At 60.5% G+C, this 16,182-nt stretch overlaps 3 protein-coding genes across 9 annotated transcripts in view; 2 read left to right on the top strand and 1 right to left on the bottom strand.

The window, feature by feature from the left end:
- Positions 1-426: 426 nt before the first annotated feature.
- LOC100546355 (prominin-1-A-like) lies at positions 427-8,094 on the top strand. 5 transcript variants are annotated; one of them, XM_085229151.1, is made up of 26 exons: positions 427-636; positions 831-968; positions 1,463-1,524; positions 1,621-1,826; positions 2,162-2,282; positions 2,873-2,936; positions 3,171-3,260; positions 3,450-3,640; positions 3,718-3,789; positions 3,933-3,996; positions 4,135-4,294; positions 4,377-4,529; positions 4,600-4,723; positions 4,836-4,927; positions 5,085-5,169; positions 5,256-5,399; positions 5,543-5,614; positions 5,747-5,836; positions 5,929-5,982; positions 6,199-6,279; positions 6,554-6,622; positions 6,708-6,797; positions 6,872-6,984; positions 7,055-7,149; positions 7,303-7,320; positions 7,595-8,094. In XM_085229151.1, exons 1-24 carry the CDS (start codon positions 507-509, stop codon positions 7,146-7,148), a joined length of 2,559 nt encoding a protein of 852 aa, XP_085085277.1. In that variant the 5' UTR covers positions 427-506; the 3' UTR covers position 7,149; positions 7,303-7,320; positions 7,595-8,094. The 5 variants fall into 5 exon arrangements, 4 of the variants coding, with proteins under 4 accessions (XP_085085277.1, XP_010712921.1, XP_085085275.1 ...); XM_085229149.1 differs by adding an exon at positions 1,161-1,368 and having other exon boundaries at positions 591-636; positions 831-1,076; positions 1,621-2,282; XM_010714619.4 differs by lacking the exon at positions 7,055-7,149 and having other exon boundaries at positions 429-636.
- A 2,580-nt stretch (positions 8,095-10,674) lies between these two features.
- Positions 10,675-12,348, bottom strand: HPS6 (HPS6 biogenesis of lysosomal organelles complex 2 subunit 3). The gene has a single exon (XM_031554474.2). It carries the CDS (start codon positions 12,346-12,348, stop codon positions 10,675-10,677), a length of 1,674 nt encoding a protein of 557 aa, XP_031410334.2.
- A 12-nt stretch (positions 12,349-12,360) lies between these two features.
- Positions 12,361-16,182, top strand: part of ARMH3 (armadillo like helical domain containing 3) — a 106,618-nt gene continuing 102,796 nt past the window's right edge. The window contains exon 1 of one of the 3 annotated variants that reach the window (XM_085229147.1): positions 12,361-13,650. In XM_085229147.1, coding sequence (XP_085085273.1) covers positions 12,434-13,650 — 1,217 coding nt within the window. In that variant the 5' untranslated portion in view covers positions 12,361-12,433. Of the gene's footprint in view, positions 13,651-13,721; positions 14,036-14,077; positions 14,345-16,182 lie in introns of those variants that run through there. The other 2 variants (XM_003208068.5, XM_085229148.1) reach the window with 2 other exon arrangements.

Below are 16,182 nucleotides of genomic sequence, written 5' to 3' on the forward strand. Positions count from 1 at the left end.
AAAGCATAAAGCAGCCGGAAAAAAATCCGCCTCAAAACCTCGGGGGAGTCCCATGTCAGCCCCTACACTGCACGAGCCAAGTTTTTGCAGTTTTTCCCTGTTTGTTTTTGTTTTTGTTTTCCGTTGGTGTATTGCATCCCTTCCTGTCCCAGGGCCCATGCTGTGCTAGAGGGAACTGCGGGCACCCAGCCCTGGGGGGCTGTGGGGGGGAGGGCAGGAGGGGAGCCACCAAGCTGCCTCTCACCCAGGGCACCGAGAGCTGCAGGGGGAAAAGGGGCATAGGGGTACAGCTTGGGTACAGCTCCCCGGCACCTGTCCCACAGCAAGGCACCAACTGAGACAGCTCATGCGGGATGTGGGGCCGGGAAGGTGATGGAGGTTCTGGGAGGGGCAGATGTGGGGCGTTGGGATGGGATGGGCAGCGGGGGGGGGAGCTTCGGGAGTCCTGTGGGATCGCGCTTGGGACGCCCTGCTGCTGCTGCTGGTGGCCCTGACCCAGACACGGGATGGCCGGGAGCCAGGCGGTGGCCGGGACAGGGTGGGGCGATGCATTTGCCAGCGCAGAGCTTTTCAGTCACTGGGCTGAAACTGAAAGGAGCCGGGCGTTAGCTGTGCGGCGGAGCACCGCGGGACGCGGTAAGTGCTTCGTCCCCACCTGTCCCCCCTGAGATCCTTCGCTTCCCCCCGGGCACACCCCGCTGCCCCCACCCCTCCTATATCCCAACCCCAGGCTGTGGGGTATGGGATTTTTCCCCCACGTTTCCCGCTCGGGGATGGGTGGCAGGGTGTGACGTGCAGCTCTGCCACCTCCTTGTCCCCTCTCTGCTCAGGTGCCACCATGGAGCTGGGGAACATCTCGCAGCCCGTGTACGGCCCCGGCCTCGAGGAGCCGAGCAGCAGCACGCCGGGGCTGGTCCGCATGGTGCACGGCTTCCTGCGCCTGGTGCAGCCCCACGGTCTCCCCCTGGGTGCGTGCTGGGGGTCCCAGGACTGCCCGAGTCATCTGCGGTGGGGTCGGAGGGTCTCACGTCGTGTCACGTGGCACAGAGGCAGCCCATAATAGTCCATAGGAGAAGGTAGGGCAGAACCTGGAAGTGAAGCAAGCAGCGCGGACGGGGACTTTGCCCCCGTCCACGCGGAATGCTTTATCCCCATCCCAGGTGTCACGTGCACACTGCCAGGATGATGGCAGAACATCCCTCTGGAGCCTCCAAAACAGAGAGTTTTGGAGGGACTGATGATGCTTTCCTCTTTGCCAAAGGGCTGTGCGGTGCCACAGCCGGGGGGAGACGGCCGGAAGGGAAAAGGTGCCGGGCGGGTGCTGCCCAGAGCCGCGGCACTGGGTGGTGCTGGGAGTCCCAAAGCCAGGTTAGGGTTAGGATTGAATTAGGGCTGGGTTGAAGTTAGGGCTAGGGTTAGGGACGGTGCCCGCTCACGACCATTTCTGCTCCCCGTCCCCCAGAGCTGATAGCGGATCTGGCACAGACGCAGGGCGAGGTGGCGACCGACGAGCAGAAGGAGGAGGTGAGCGTGCGGCCGGGGTGCGGAGCCCCATCCCACCCCGCGGGGTCCGCGCAGACCGGGGGTGCCAGCCTCGTGCCGCCTTTCTCCCTCTCACAGCTGCTGCGTTACGAGCTGGGCTTCCTGGTGTGCGTCGCCATCGGGCTGCTCTTCGCCGTCGCGGTGCCGCTGGCGGGATGCTGCTTCTGCTGCTGCCGCTGCTGCGGGCGCTGCGGGGGCCGCATGTCCCAGAAGCGGAGCGGGCGGATGCGCAGCCGACGCCGGGTGCTGTACGGCGCTGTGCTGCTGGTGTCCGCGCTCCTGCTGTGAGTGCCGCGGCGGCCGGAAAGGCCTCGCCAGGAAGCTGCCTTTCTTTGCGGGAGCGGCTCCAGCGCGGAGAGTCGAAGGAGAGGAAGCGGTGGCGGTGGGGAGCGGGCCCGCGGGGCAGAGCCCTTCCCGGCAGCCTCGCAGCGAGGCTCCGCGTGCCTCGGTCTCCCCGTAGCGGGAGGGGCGGGTTGGGCGCGGGGCGCGTCCGCTGCACGTCCAACCGGGTCCCTCATTGGGGTGCTCAGCAGTGCGTCCTGCACCTGCGTCTGCAGGGTCCGGGAGAGGACATCGGTTCGGTGCTCCTCCCGCTGACCCCACCGCCTTTTTCCTATAGGGCCGGCGATGTGTGCGCCTTCATCAGCAACATCCGCTTCTCGCAATCCGTGAGCAGCACCTTCCCCAACATCAACAGCACTGTGCACGACCTCCGCTCCTACCTGCTCTCCATCCCCCAGGCACGCCTGCATCCCGAGCGGGGCTCGAGGGGAGGGCAGCCCCGGGGCTGGGGGTGGGAGGAGTCCCCAAGGAGTCCCCACCCCACACTGTACAAGAAGGACAGAGAGCTGTTGGAGAGAGAGGGTCCAGAGGAGAGCCACAAAGATGATCAGAGGGCTGGAGCACCTCCCCTACGAAGACAGGCTGAGGGAGCTGGGCTTCTTCAGCCTGGAGAAAAGAAGGCTGCGGGATGACCTCACTGCAGCCTTTCAGTACCTAAAGGGAGCCTACAAACAGGAGGGGAATCAACTCTTTGAAAGGGTTGATAATGGCAGGACAGGCAGAAATGGTTTGAAGTTGAGGGAGGGAAGATTTAGGTTGGATGTCAGGGAGAAGTTCTTTACTCTGAGAGTGGTGAAGTTCTTTACTCTGGAACAGGCTGCCCAGAGAGGTTGTGGATGCCAGATTGGATGGGGCCCTGGGCAGCCAGGTCTAGTATTAAGTGGGGAGGTTCGTGGCCCTGCATGTGGCAGGGGGGTTGGAGATTCATGATCCTTGAGGTCCCTTCCAGCTCTGGCCATTCTGTGATTCTGTGATCTCTCACCTGCAGCAAGTCAGCTTTGTCATCGACAGCAGCAACGTCCCGTTGGGCAACACCAATGACAGCCTGCTGAGTGAGTGTGCATGGTGACGGGGGTACCCTCCTACTGCTGTGGGGTTGATTTGGGTATAGGGGTGGCTGGGGATGCTGGGCTAGCATGGCCCTGTTGCCTAGACTCCAGCACATTGCTGTGGGATGAGGTTTGGGGTGAGGATAATGCTTCCAGCAGCTCCCCTGCAAGGCACGGGCTGCTTAGTGCAGACCAAGAGGGTCCTGCATTGACCCCCTCCTCCTCCCATCTCCACAGACATTGGGCCCCTCCTCGGCGGCAGGATCGCCTCCAGCATCAGGAACAACACAGACGAGGCGCTGGGATCCCTGCAGAGCCTTTTGGGAGGTGATGTCCCAGTGATTCTGAGGATGCACGGGGGGCACTGGGGGAATATGAGGGCTGAGGGCTGGGCTGGGGGCACATGTGGTGTTTTGGGAAAGGCCTCTGGGGAGGGATGTGCCTGCTCATCCCCAGTCTGGGTGGAACGCTGGCACTTTGGGGTGTATTTCTGGATGTCCCTTGCTGCCTCCCCAGCAATGGAAACACTGGCGTCCACCTTCGGCACCATCAACAGCACCCGCTGGCGCCTGGAGAAACTGCAGGGCACCTACGATGGGCAGCTGGGCACGCTGCGGGCACGCATCGAGAGCACCTTGCAGCGCTGCGGGCAGCCCTGCAGCACCGCTTCATCCAATGGTGTGGCCTTTGTGGCCAACTATAGCACGGTGAGTTCTGGGGGCCATGGGTGTCCCCCACCTCCCTGCCCAGCCCGCGGTCTCCTCACCCCGATCTGTGCCTGCAGGTGCCCGGTGTGGAGCGGCAGCTGGAGGCGCTGCGGGATGTGCTGGACAGTGGCATAGAGGGGGATTTGGAGGTGAGGGGGTGCGTTGGGGGAGTGTGAAGGGCTGCATGGAGGGAAGAGTGGGGTGGGTGCCTGAGGCTGGCGGAGTGCGTAAGTCCTGTGCTGTCTATGGATGGCTGGGAGGGGGTTGGGAGCTGGATGCTGTCCCTGTGCAGGTGATCAGCGTGCTGGAGCAGGCCCCCAGAAAGGTGCAAGAGCAGTCCCAGGATGTGGTGACACGTAAGTAGGGCCACCGTGCTGATGCTTGGCCATAGGGACCAAGCATCCCATCCTCTCCTTGGGTTCCCGCTGACCTGGAAGAGCAGGGTGCGGGTAGCAGCTCCATCAGTGACCCATCCCTGTCCCCATGCCCTGCAGGGACTCAGGAGCAGCTGGGCTACATCAGGCAGGAGATTCGCAGCATGCAGGACCAGCTGCCGCTACAGAACATGGAAGAGAGAGCTGGGAACCTGGTGAACCAAACCGGTGCCGTGCTGCGGGACAGCCAGAAGACTGTCACTGACCTGGATAGTGTCAGGTAGGGGGGCTGCTCCATCTACCTTGGGCATTCCCCCCTTCTTGGGCTCTCAGCCCAAACTGTCCCCATCCTCCTGCCCCAGGTGGAGCGTGTGCGCCCTGCTGTGCTGCATGGTGCTGCTGGTAGTCCTGTGCAACACCTGTGGGCTGCTGCTGGGGCCGCTGGGGCACAAGGAGAGCACGCTGCCCACCCAGCGCGGCTGCCTCTCCAACACCGGAGGGAACTTCTTCATGGCGTGAGTGAGGCTCCCAGGCAGGGATGTGCAGGCTGCACACTCTCCGTGCTGATGGAGCTCTGTCCTGCAGAGGGGCGGGCTTCAGCTTCATCTTCTCCTGGCTGCTGATGCTGCTGGTGCTGCTCACCTTCTTCCTGGGGGGGAACATCTACATGCTGGTCTGTGAGTCCTGGCGCAGCCAGCAGCTCTTCCAGGTGGGCTCCTCCCTCCTCTGCCTTCACCCAGGGCTGGGACAGCTTTGGGGGCTCTCCCTGGTCTCCCACTCTGCACCATGACTGGTTGCTTCATTATTTCCCTGGAACCCAGCTCGTGGATACCCCCGGCCTCATCCCCGGCTTCAACCTTTCGGAGGTGCTGGGTGACGAGAGTGGCACCGTCACCTTCTCACAGATCTACAGGTGGGCACAGCTATGGGCAGCTCCCCCAAGGTGGGTGTCCCTGGGCCGGGAGCTTGTCCTGGGGTTGTGTGCAGGGAAGGAGCGAGGTGTTCCCTAGGTAAGGACATGCCCTGGGGGAGCACACGGCTCGATCCCAGCCCTGTGCCCAATCCTCCAGACAGTGCCAGCAGGATGCTGCCCTATGGCAGACGCTGCGCCTGGACCAGAGGGTGTCCCTGGATGAGCTCCTGAACATCAGCCAGGTGAGTGCCAAAGGGGGACACAACACAGGTGGGGACATGGGGCTGGCACTGTCACGCCTCTCCTCACGGCTCCCCTCACCCTGAAGTACACAGGGGAGATCTCAGCGACTTTCCAGAAGCTGAACATCACCCTGACCCCCATCTCTGTGCTGAACGAGAGCCAGCGAGAGCTGCTGCTGAATGCCTGCCGCGATGCACAGCCCCCCAACTTCACCCACACCCTGCAGCAGGTGTGGGGCTGCGGTCGGGATGGGGGGTCCGGGTGCTGTCCCCTCTGCTATGGGGTCCCGGCTCCATCCTGCCCCATGGGGATGGGGTGCAGCCCTGCTGTCGTCCTCACCCCCACCCCACCTCAGCACTGTACCTTTCCCAGCTGGATCAGGGCATCACGGTGGGCAGCCTGCAGGAGCTGGCCACAGAGCTGGAGCAGCTGGTGGACAACGCGGTGAGACCCTGTCCCCAGGGCTGAGGGGTGTCCCCTGGCCAAGGAGCCCCTTATGCCCCAGAGCAAGCAAGGGCTGGCAGTGGGGTCCCTCTCTGGTTATCTGGTGGGCACTGCTGAGAGCCTCTCCTGCAGGGTGCAGATGTGCAGGTGGACCTGATGGCAGATGCTGCTGAGCTGCGGGAGCTGGACAGGGAGCTGAAGAGCAACTTCTCAGGGCCGCTGGTGAGCGATTCTGGGAAGGGGAAGAGGCCCTGCTGGGGGGTCGGAGTGAGCCATGGGGTACACGTCTCTGTTTCTCTCTCCACCACCCCCAGAAAACCCTGAAGGAGAACATCCAGCTGGTGCAGAGCCAGGCTGCCCAGCTCGAGGTGAGGCACACATGGGGCAACCCTGCTCCTACACTCCCTGTTATGGGGCTAATCCACAGCTTGGGGCACGTCGGGGCTGTTGATGGGAGATGGGGCTGCCCTACTGGTATGGCAGCTCAGAGATGCTGCATCTCACGGATCGCTGCTGCATGGGATTGGGGAGATGCAGAGACCCTGCTCCCCCCGTCGTGCTGCTGACAGCTCCTTTTGTCTCAGGCACAGACAAAATCCACGTTGGACAAAGCCAACGCCACAGAGGAGTTCCTGGGGAGGGAGATGGGAAACATCATCAAGAAAGTGAGCTCGAATTGCCCTGCTATGGGGCACGTGGGGGGATATGACTGGGTTGGCCCCACTGAGACTCCACCTGACAGGGATACCACATAGTGCCCAGGGTCCTCTGTGCCCCCAGGTGCCCCCACTTCTGGCAAGGGGTCTGGGGGCATCTTGCAGACCCTTTGCTACCAGATCGAGGTGGCATTTTGGCTCTGATCCTGGCATGGAGGGGATGCGGGGCACGGTGTGGGCTGGTGGGGTACAGCATCCCCACTCTCTGCCTGCCCCCCCACAGGAGATGTGGGCCTTTCTAGAGGAGCTGCTGAACTTCTTTGAGACCTACATCACCTGGGCCAAGAGCAGTGTGAGTGAGCCTAACCCAGCCAGGCACGGGGATGGGTGGCAGGGTTGGGGGACCCCAGCATGACCTGTCCCAGCTGTATCCCCAGCTGAGGATGGATGTGGCACGCTGCAAGCCCATAGCCCAGAGCCTGGATAACGTGGAGGCCATCGCCTGTGACCACATCTTGGACTCTATGGTGAGAGGGGTGACACGAATATGGGGTGGAAGATGATGCTGATGGGGTGGCTGATGATTGTTCCTTGCTCCCAGAACACCTTCTGGTTCAGCCTGGGCTGGTGCACTGTGTTCCTGCTGCCCAGCATCATCCTGGCCGTGCGTCTCGCCAAGTTCTACCGCCGCATGGACATCGATGACGACTACAGGTGAGGATCTGCCCTGCCACGGTGCTGGTCTGGGGTCTGCTCTGCAAACCACCCCTTGGTGGAACTGCAGTGTGGCCGAAGGAACCGTGTGCTGCTGGAGCAGTGATGCTCGGGAATGGCAGAACTCCATGGGCTGCAGGAGCTCCCAAGCTGTGCCCAGATGAGGTGGCTGGAATGGAGGGACTGTCACACCCTGCAGCACCCACACCTTCCTTGCGTGCCCCAGAAGAGCCCCGTCCTGCAGCGTGATGCTGGGCTGGGCTCTCAAGAGGCCCTTCTGTCCCACTGACACGATCCCTTCTTTTTCCTTCCCCCTAGGAAAGAAGCTGTGGAGATGTAAGTAGCAGTGCTGGGTCCCTACTTGGGGTAAACCCTAGGGCATGGGGGACAAGGAGAGGAACCTGGAAAGCACAAGCTGAAGGGGGTGCAGGCAGCAGGGTGGGACCTGTGCAGTACTGCTGTTTTGGGGCCCCTTTACCACATTCCCCCCTTCTCCTTTTGGGGTGCTGGGCCACAGAGAGGGATGGCATTCTGCCTTCCCATGGCATTCTTGGCTGTCCCCTGCTGCCCTCTGTGGCTGGGCATGACGCAGGCACCCTTGATTTTGCAGAGGACCTGCATTCAACCTGTACAAAATCCCCCGGCCAGCTACAAGGCATTAGCCTCCATCAACACGGCACAGGCACTAAGGACACCGAACACAACAGCAGCTCTGTCTACTGCATCTTCTCCCTTAGCAGTGGGAACAGGCTGGAAGCCCCCTCCCCACTTCCCAATAAGTGCTGATGTGCTGCAGCTGGGAGACAGCCTGCAGGAGAAGGGTGTGTGCCCTTTGCACTGCCCCAGGTGGGGCTTTGCTACCCCTCATCACCTGGGGAAGGTGGCAGGGAAGAGGAGGAGTAGCAGAGCATCTCTTCCACGGCTCAATGCAGCTGTGGTGTGGGGCTGGGCCAGGGCTCCCCCCTCCCCCTTGTGTGCACAAGCAGATGCTCCTGTCTGAGGGGAACCTGCTTACCCACTCCATAACCAATGTGAGTATTTATCTGTGCAGGGAGCCTGACTCTCCAGTGCTGTGATTTTGGGTGTAAAACAATAAATGAGGTGATTTCATGTTGTAGGTATAGGGTAGTTCTATACACTTTTCTCCCCAACCCTTCCATCGTGGTCAGATGTGCAAAGAGGGGGCTCTGGGGCACTTGTTTCCCTGCTGCTGGTGCAAGCTGGGGCTGTGCTTAGAGGGCTCTTGACTGCAAGTGAGTCCCTGCCCTGCCAACTGCCGGAGCTCAGCCTACAGCCTGAGCCAGTCACAGGACCAAACAGGGGCTGCTTCCTGAGGACCACTATCAGCAGGGCTAGGTGCTGTCCCAGCATGGTTCAGGACGCTCCCTGAGCGCTGCAGATCAGGAGCTGCTTGATGCAAGAGGCTGCAGGTCAGTACCCTGATCCTTGGCGATTCTGGTGTTCCCCAGGGTGAAGGTTTCCTCCTGGAAGGGGACTGGGTGGAGGCCCCCATGTGCTAGTGCCCAACCTGCAGGTCCTCAGGAGCTGCATGTTGTTATGGGCTGAGCGTGTGCTGGCTGCTGTGCTGCTCCTTGGCTGAAGCTCTGGGACCGTTCCAAAGGCTGGGCTGGGAGACGTACATGCACAGCCTGACTCATTTCCTTCAATGCAAAGTCCAAGCCTTATCGGAGGGAGCGATGGAGCAGGCCAGCTTACGCTCTGCTACGGTCATCTGCTTTATCCTTTTGCTTCTGACCTTAGAGAGGCTCCTTTTTCCTTCAGGAGCTACCTGAACCTGTGCCATCCTTACCTCCTGCTGTCTCTCCCAGCACACGTCCTGACCATAAGTGGAGCCCCGTACCTGTTGCCCTGCGCAACCTTTGCCAACACACGGCAGCATCCCATTCCCTGCGGCTGCAGCTCTGTGAGCAGCCGTGGTCTGTTCCCTCCCTCCTCCTCCCTTCTGCCCAGCCCAGGAGCCCAGGGCAGCATCAGATGGTGTGGCAGCTGCTTGGGGAAGAGGCTGGGGCCGCTCACAGCGGTGCCACCGGGGCCTCGTATGCTATGCTTTCACCGGGCTCGTGTGAGCGGCAGCTGGGAGAAGGCAGCACCCCATGGCAGCACAAGGCCCAGCCCGAGGCAGGGCTGCCTGGTAACCAGCCCGCCTCCAGGGAACCGTTGCAGAGGTTCCTCTTCCCCATTGCCAGGGTTGTGTTCGTTCTTTTTTTCCACCACAGGGACTTTCCGCAGCTCAGCCCCCATCTGAGGGAGGAACTGGCACATCGCTGTGTTTGGACACAGCGGGGTCCCTCTAAGGAGGAAGCCACCCTGCTGCTGATTTTCCAGCTGGGAACACAGTTTTAGAGAAAATCCCTCTTTTTTCTAACCCCAGCATAGTGGCCAGCCACAGCTCCCTCGACACCCACCCTGGGCCCTCCAGGGGTGCTCATGGCACCAAAAGCCACAGGCTGTGCAGCACAGATGGCCCTCCTTGCTCCCAGCAAAGCGTGGCCTTCAGGCTGCGGTCCCACTGGGAGCCACGCTTGGCTCCCACTCAGCAGGAGCGAACGCAAACCGCCCTCCTCCCTTGCTCGTACCCTCACAGCATTCACCACTGCCCCAGCACTGCTTTAGGAATCTTTATTTTTAAAATGAGGCTGTCTTCTCCACTTGACCCCACTCTCAGGAGGAATAACGCAGCGGACTTTCCCCACCTGCTCCCAGCCTGGCACAGCACCAGGTGGCTCCACGGCCAGGGGTCCCTTTGCACCATGGCCGGGGCTCTCTGAGCACTGAGGACAGGCTGGAACCTGCATCTTCCTGCACGGCTGCTCTCACGTTACACTGACTTTGCAAACAGAGGCACAATGTGAGCCAGACAACCCTGACAAAGCCCCTTTGTGTGCAAAGGGCAAAGGTAGGAGAGATGGGGATGAAGGGCCCTGGCGTCCTGCGGCATAATCTAAGCTTCCACAAAGGAAAGGGAGAGGCGGGCCAGTCCCAAGCTTGCCCGGGCTGCTGCCAGCTTCTCAGCTCAAAAGAGAATTTGGGTACCGGCTGGGATGGAGAGATAAGGGAATTAGGCTGCTCTCCTCAGCTAAGTAGCTGCAATTGGTCACAGCTGCAGGGCTGCTCCCAGAGGAATTGCAGTGAGACGGAGTGCTGCAGGTGCCAGTGCATGCTGGGACTCCCAGTGTCACAGAGCTGCACCATTCTGGCATCTGAGCTCAGGGCAGTGACTCAATGACCCCACTGCAAGAAACAGGCAGAGCCTGGAGGCATCACCCCACTTGCTGGGCACAGAATGGGGAAAAGACTGTGTTTGCTCCAGACCACCACTCCCAGAGGACTGGAAAACTAGAAGTGAAGTTGCAAAGAGTCAAGCAAACCAAAATCAAAGTGTTTTGGGCAGGAAGCAGCTCTGCAGTCCTGTGATGCAGCCGGTACTTTCATCTGCAAATGCACCTGGCATTTGCTCCTCTACAGGGGCACAAACAATTGCACTTGCAAGAAACAACCAGAAAGCCTGCCCTAGCTTCAGGTGAGACGCCCAACTCCAGCCCCCACGGACTCGAGGCTTCAAAATGGAGCAGGCTTCCCTGCTGCCAGGCAGGGTACGGCTTCCTGGAGTGGATGTGGTTTTCCCCTTCCCTCACACCCAAGGACTGGAATCCCATTGTGCTTTCCCCTTCACACAGTGTCTCCCCGCACCAGTGCTGAGGCAGAAGTCCTTGCCCCGGCTGGCTGAGGAGCATTGCTGCCCGCTGCTTTTGGAGGGTTCTTGTGTTCTCGGGGTGGGGTGGGAGGGGGGAAGGTGGGGCTCTGCAAGGCATCTGAGTACATCTCATCCTGGATGCGGGGACGCTGCATGACCCGCTGCAGCAGCGGCTTGAGCAGGCCCACAGTCAGCTGGTTCCCCTCACTTGTGAAGGGCATCGGGTCCTGCCGGGAGCAAGGAAGGTGCTGCAGGACCACGGTGAGGATGTCTGAAGTGCTGAGCTCAGCAGGGCATAGCGGCCACAGCGTGTCCAGGTAAGGGTCCAGCTCCCGGTGCTGGGCGAACTCTGCTAGCAGCGTGGTGAATATCTCCTTATTAAGCAAAGGGCTGAGCTTGGAGAACTTCTCTGCCACCTCCACCACCCGCTGCCACTGCTTCAGGCAGATGAGAAGATGCAGAGCTTGCAGCACGGCCTTGGGCCTCTTGCTGCAGAGCAGCAGTTCGAGCTCCAACTCATCATCCACCTCACTGTGCTTACTCTTCCTGGCCAGCACTCCCAGGGCTCTCTTGTACAGTGGCACGCGGCCTTCTGGGCCCTCCTTGCTGCTGTATGGCCAGGAGATGCTCACATACTGCTGGGTCAGCTCCACAAAGTTGGGCAGCCATTTGGGTTTGAACCTCAGGAAGGAAGCACAGATGAGCTCAAAAAGCGGGACCACCCCATTCTGCCCCACCTCCTCCTGCTGTGGTCCTCCTAGGACCTTCTTCCAAACCTCTGGGGTGGCCCGGGCCACCAAGAGGCCATCCCCATTCTGCTGTAGCTGCAGGCAGCTCCTGGTGGCCTTCCAGGCAGCCCTGGGGAAGGAGGTAAAGACTGAGTTCAGGTAGGCCAAGTTGTCCTTGTCCATGTCAGAGTGCAGAACACGGCTGACCTCCTGCTCCACCAGTTCCTCACAGTAACTTTCCACCTCGCTCTCCGAGGCACTCACCACGCAGGTTTTGAGGAGCTCCAGGCTGAGGTAGCTCTGCAGCTCCAGGCTGATTGTACTCAGAAGCTTGGCATAAGTGTCTTGGAGGCCTCGGGCTGGCTTCTGCTTTTGGTGAAGACTGTGCTGCAGGATGGCAGTGAGGGCCACAGGTGCCTGGAACACTCCACCTTTCTTCAACTTCTCCACCGTCAGCTTGGAGCTGCTGAGACTCCTTCTCTGGTAGTACCTGCAGGCCTCCTCAAACACCATCTCCACCAGGCACGGCTCAGGCCTGCCACCGTCCTCGGGGTTGGAGAAACTAAAGCTGTAGATGCCAGTTGGAGCGAGGAACTGAATGCTATCTTCCTCTCCCGGGGACTCCAGGAAATGCACCTCTTTCATGCTCAGGATTTTCTTTTCTATGACCCTCCCACTGTTCTGGTCGACAAGGTACAGAACCCCAGCCAGCACGCAGGCCAAGATGCTACCGTAGGTCTTCAGCTCAACAGCATCACCCTGGGCCAGAGGCTCCGCTTCCAGGTCAAAGACGTGCCTCTGCGTCCCATTTGCCTCTAGCACGTTCACAGCACCCTTCCTGCTCACCAGCAGCAGAGCCCCACAGCTGGACACGGCACAGGTGTGAATGTCCAGAGGTGCCAAAGCTGAGAGGAGACCCATGGAGCCAAGCAGGAGCTTCCTGAAGTCCGACTCGCTGCTGGAGTGCAGCACCTTGCTGTGGACAAAGCCTGCAGAGGGGGCTGCGATGGTGAGCTTTGCCTGCTCAGGATGCCAGATAAGGAGGAACTTGGAGGTGGTGGCGAAGCTGCCAGAAGCGGGCACAAGGAAGACGTGCCGAGGAGATGCCAGGACCCGGTACTCGGGGCAGTTGTGCAGGACTATCCTCACGGGGCCCTGCTGCACACCTTGCTCCCCCAAGTCCAGGGCACGAGCGCAGATGCAGAATCTGAAGGCACATTTGCTGACGTCTGAGTGGGTGTCCAGGGGTGGCCTCTCCTCGCACCAAACCAGGTTGGCCGCCTGGCTGCACACGGACACGACACGCGCCCGGGCACCCTGGCACAGCTCCAGCGTCTGCATCAGCTGCCAACCCGCGGCCGGGACGAAGCGCCAGAGCTCGGTGCGGCCGTGCTCCCACACGACGCCCAGCGCCCAGCGGCCCGGCGCCGCGGGGCTCTGCGGGAACACCAGTCCCGCCAGGGCGGGCTGCGGGGTCCGCCAGCTCCTTTCCAGCTCGGCCCCGCCGCCGCCCCGCAGCTGGAAGGCCGCCAGCTGGGGCAGGGAGGGCGGCCGGTTCTCCTGCAGCACCACGAGGTGCCTCCCGTCGGGGCTGGGCCGGACGCGGCGGGGCTCCTCGCCGTGGCACAACAGCTCCTGCAGCCTCCGGCCCCGGCTCAGGTCGCTGAAGTCGGAGAGCTGCCGCAGCGTCCCGGACGGCTTCATCTCGGGGGCGCGCCCTGCGCAGCGACAGCGGGCTGAGGTTCCGCCGGCACGGCTCCCGGCCCTCCCGGCCCCGCCGTCGCCCTCCGCTCAGCCCCGGGCCCCCGCCCTTCCCTCGCGGCCCCGCGCCCGGGCCCTACCTGCCGGGCCGGCCGCTCGGCTGGGCGCTGCGCAATCACGAGGCGGCGGCTTCCGGGCGGAGCCGCTCCCCGTCGGGGCTCCGGGCCGGGCCGGGCCGCCCCTCTCCGACTTCCGTCGCCGCTTCAGCGGAGGCTGCGCGACCGCGACCTCCGGGCTCTGCGGGAGGAGCGCGGTGGGACCGCCGACCCCTCGGCCCGACGCCGGCCCCGTCCGGTCGCCCCCATCGCCGCCGCGGAGAGCGGGGCCGGGAGCGCGGCGGAACGGCGCTGACAGCGGCCGTGCGGGCGGCGCCAGGACCGCGCGGCTCCGGGCCCCTCGGGGCGCATGCGCGGCACTGCGAGCGGCGCACGCGCGCTGTGGAGCGGAGCGGCGGGACCGCAGGTAGGCAGCGGGGGTCGCGGTGCCCGCAGCCTGCGGGGCGGGACGGGACGGGACGTGTCGTGTCGTGTCGTGGCACACCGCCACGGCCGTCCCGATGGTTGCGCTGCGCGGCGCGGCGGGGGCAACTCGGGCCGCCGGGACCGAGGGCGGAGGGGCCCGGCCCTCTTCGGGCCTCTCCGGGGAGCCCCCGGGTGCAGCCCGGCGAGAGGCGGCGGCCGCGTAGGGCTCGGCCCCGCGCTCCGGCACGGCGCCCGCCGGGACCGTTTCTCGTCGGCCGCCCTAACAGCGCGTCCTGCTCCGGGCGGCGCTGGGGCGGCGTGCTGCTCGGCCGCTTCGGCTCCGGCTCCTGTAGGAGGGGCGGCGCTTTGAAGGGGAGTGTCGGGAGGTGAGGAAAAGGGAGGTCGGTCGTCTTCTGGTTGTAGCGCGTCCGTCTCGAGGGCTTGTGCTGCTCGCGGTCTGCGTCTCCAAGTCTTACCTTTCTGCAGTTCTGCGTTCCTTACCTCGTGTGCATCTGCTCTGCAGCGTCTTGGAACGCAGCAGCTTCCTCGGCGGTGGCAGCCAAGGCTGTGCTGCTGTGCTGTGTTCAGCCTGGGCCTTGGAACTGTGCTGACGGCTGAAGCTCTGGGAAGAGGGTGGGGGAGCGTTGGGCCACGGTGTTTTCCTTCAGAAGGAAGGCGGCTGAAGATGTCTTCAGGTGGAAAGAGCTTTTAGCTGTGGGTGTGGAGACGGTGTTGAGTATTTCGTGGTGAATTGGGTGGAATGGATTCTGAGATGCTTGAAAAGTGAAAACCGATAGGGGCTTTCTCACAGCACAGAGCTAAGCCAGAAGTATGGAGAGGAAGTGTGATGAAATGAAAAAGTTAATTTGGAAAAATGGTCTGAGCAGATGGAGGTGTGAGCATGTGACGCTTGTCTGGAGGGGCTCGACAGGAAGAAGCTCAGCTACATGATGGCGTGAAGTTGGTGTTATTTCAACTGGACAGATAGAAATGAAAGGCAGTTATGAATGTAATGTCAAAAATGTAACTTGGATGTAATTCCTTTATATCATTGCTAAGGCAGGTGCAGTGCAAGCTTGTAGCTGCACCTGTGTTAGAAATCACTTTTTCTGTTTTTCAGGGCAAGGAAAATAGGTTAGTAGAGGAGTAACTGTATGGGTTGTGCTGTGTAGAAGCACACACTGCTACTGCTCTGAGCAGAGTGGAAGGGCTGGCTAGTAAAGCACGTGCACTGAGGCTGTGCTGCTTGGTACTGCCAAAAAAAAGTAGTAGAAAATGTGTGGGTTTTAGTTGTCGTAACCTCAGAATATATTTCTTGTTCTATATTACTTGAAGGCACTTGGGATTTGTGCCAGATTGATCCAAGGCTTCTGTGCTGTGAGTGATAGCAGTTCCCTGGCGGGTGTGCTGGGTGCTGCGCTGTTGTAACAAGAGATATGGCCTGAGCTGTTTTCATTCCAACGGACGATATGCAGATAAAGCTGTAAGGAATGGATGAAGTACTAAAGTAGCATGGACCTGTTAGCATGGGTTGTAATTGTCAACATAAGAGTTGGCAGAGCGTAAGCTGCTAAAGGGCTCGTAACAGAAATTTGATTGTGGTGGTTGCTTAAGCCTCGACAAAATGCAGCCCACCATGTCCCTCCCCTCTCTGTTTTCATTGGTGTTCTGCCCAGACTGCTGCTCCGTGCTTCCTGGCGGGGGGTTAATGCTGGGGCTTGAACTGGGTCAGGGCACTGTCCTGCATTTGGATTTGTAAGCTCATGTGCACAGTGCAGACTGCAGCTTCCTCTGACAGACGGGTGCTGGAACCTGTGATCTTAACTGCCCTTTGCCTGGGTCCAGTATTGGCCCTGCAGGTTCATCGTGTGCATTCAGTGCAAGTTTCTGCTGGAATTTCGCTGAAGAGTACAAGGACTGGACTACAGCCTGTACTCTTTACAAGCCGTAGGTCACTTTTAGGCAGAGGTTTATCCGTCGCCCGTGGTCTATGCCATTTTTGAAAACTCTCCTTTAGATTTAAGCGGTGTGCCTGCCAAGTGCCTCAGAAGGCAAAGCATGATCCTGCTGGTCCCAGGTGTGTGCAGCTGGGGTCGGGCTGATTACCCAGCTGGAGATCTTCTAAAGGAGGGAGACTAATCTTAGTAGCAGCAGCAGCAGCGAGCCAAGGGATTGGATTCAGAAAGGGGCAGTGTCTCAGGTCTTACTCAGAGCTTTCGTTAGTATTGATTAACACTGGTTTGAGATTAGCAAACTAATATGATCACATCATTTGTTCTACCTTTTTCAGGTACAGAATAAATGGGTTGACAATTAAATACATACATGAAAATCCCACTTGGTGTTATCCGTTTGTATTTTATTTAGCCAGATAGTGTAATGGTGTATTTTTGGTGCTTCTAGACTGAAGAAAGCATTTGTTTAGTTGTATGTGTATTATGTAACCTCGAAAACATTCAAGTCTGACTAAACCTCAGGCTCAAGATGTCAGGTTTTTCTTTTTTTTTCTTTTTAAATTTTTCCTGTGGATGGT

This window comes from Meleagris gallopavo, chromosome 8, assembly GCF_905368555.1.
Source record: "Meleagris gallopavo chromosome 8, MGAL_WU_HG_1.1, whole genome shotgun sequence".
NCBI lineage: Eukaryota > Metazoa > Chordata > Aves > Galliformes > Phasianidae > Meleagris > Meleagris gallopavo.

Coding starts and splice junctions, on each gene's coding strand:
- LOC100546355 (XM_085229149.1), top strand. CDS start 1,238: ATGATGCTTTCCTCTTTGCCAAAGGGCTGTGCGGTGCCACAGCCGGGG. Junction 3,790..3,932: donor GCATAGAGGGGGATTTGGAG/GTGAGGGGGTGC, acceptor GTCCCTGTGCAG/GTGATCAGCGTGCTGGAGCA. Junction 4,928..5,084: donor ACCTTCTCACAGATCTACAG/GTGGGCACAGCT, acceptor CCAATCCTCCAG/ACAGTGCCAGCAGGATGCTG.
- HPS6 (XM_031554474.2), bottom strand. CDS start 12,348: ATGGGTCTCCTCTCAGCTTTGGCACCTCTGGACATTCACACCTGTGCC.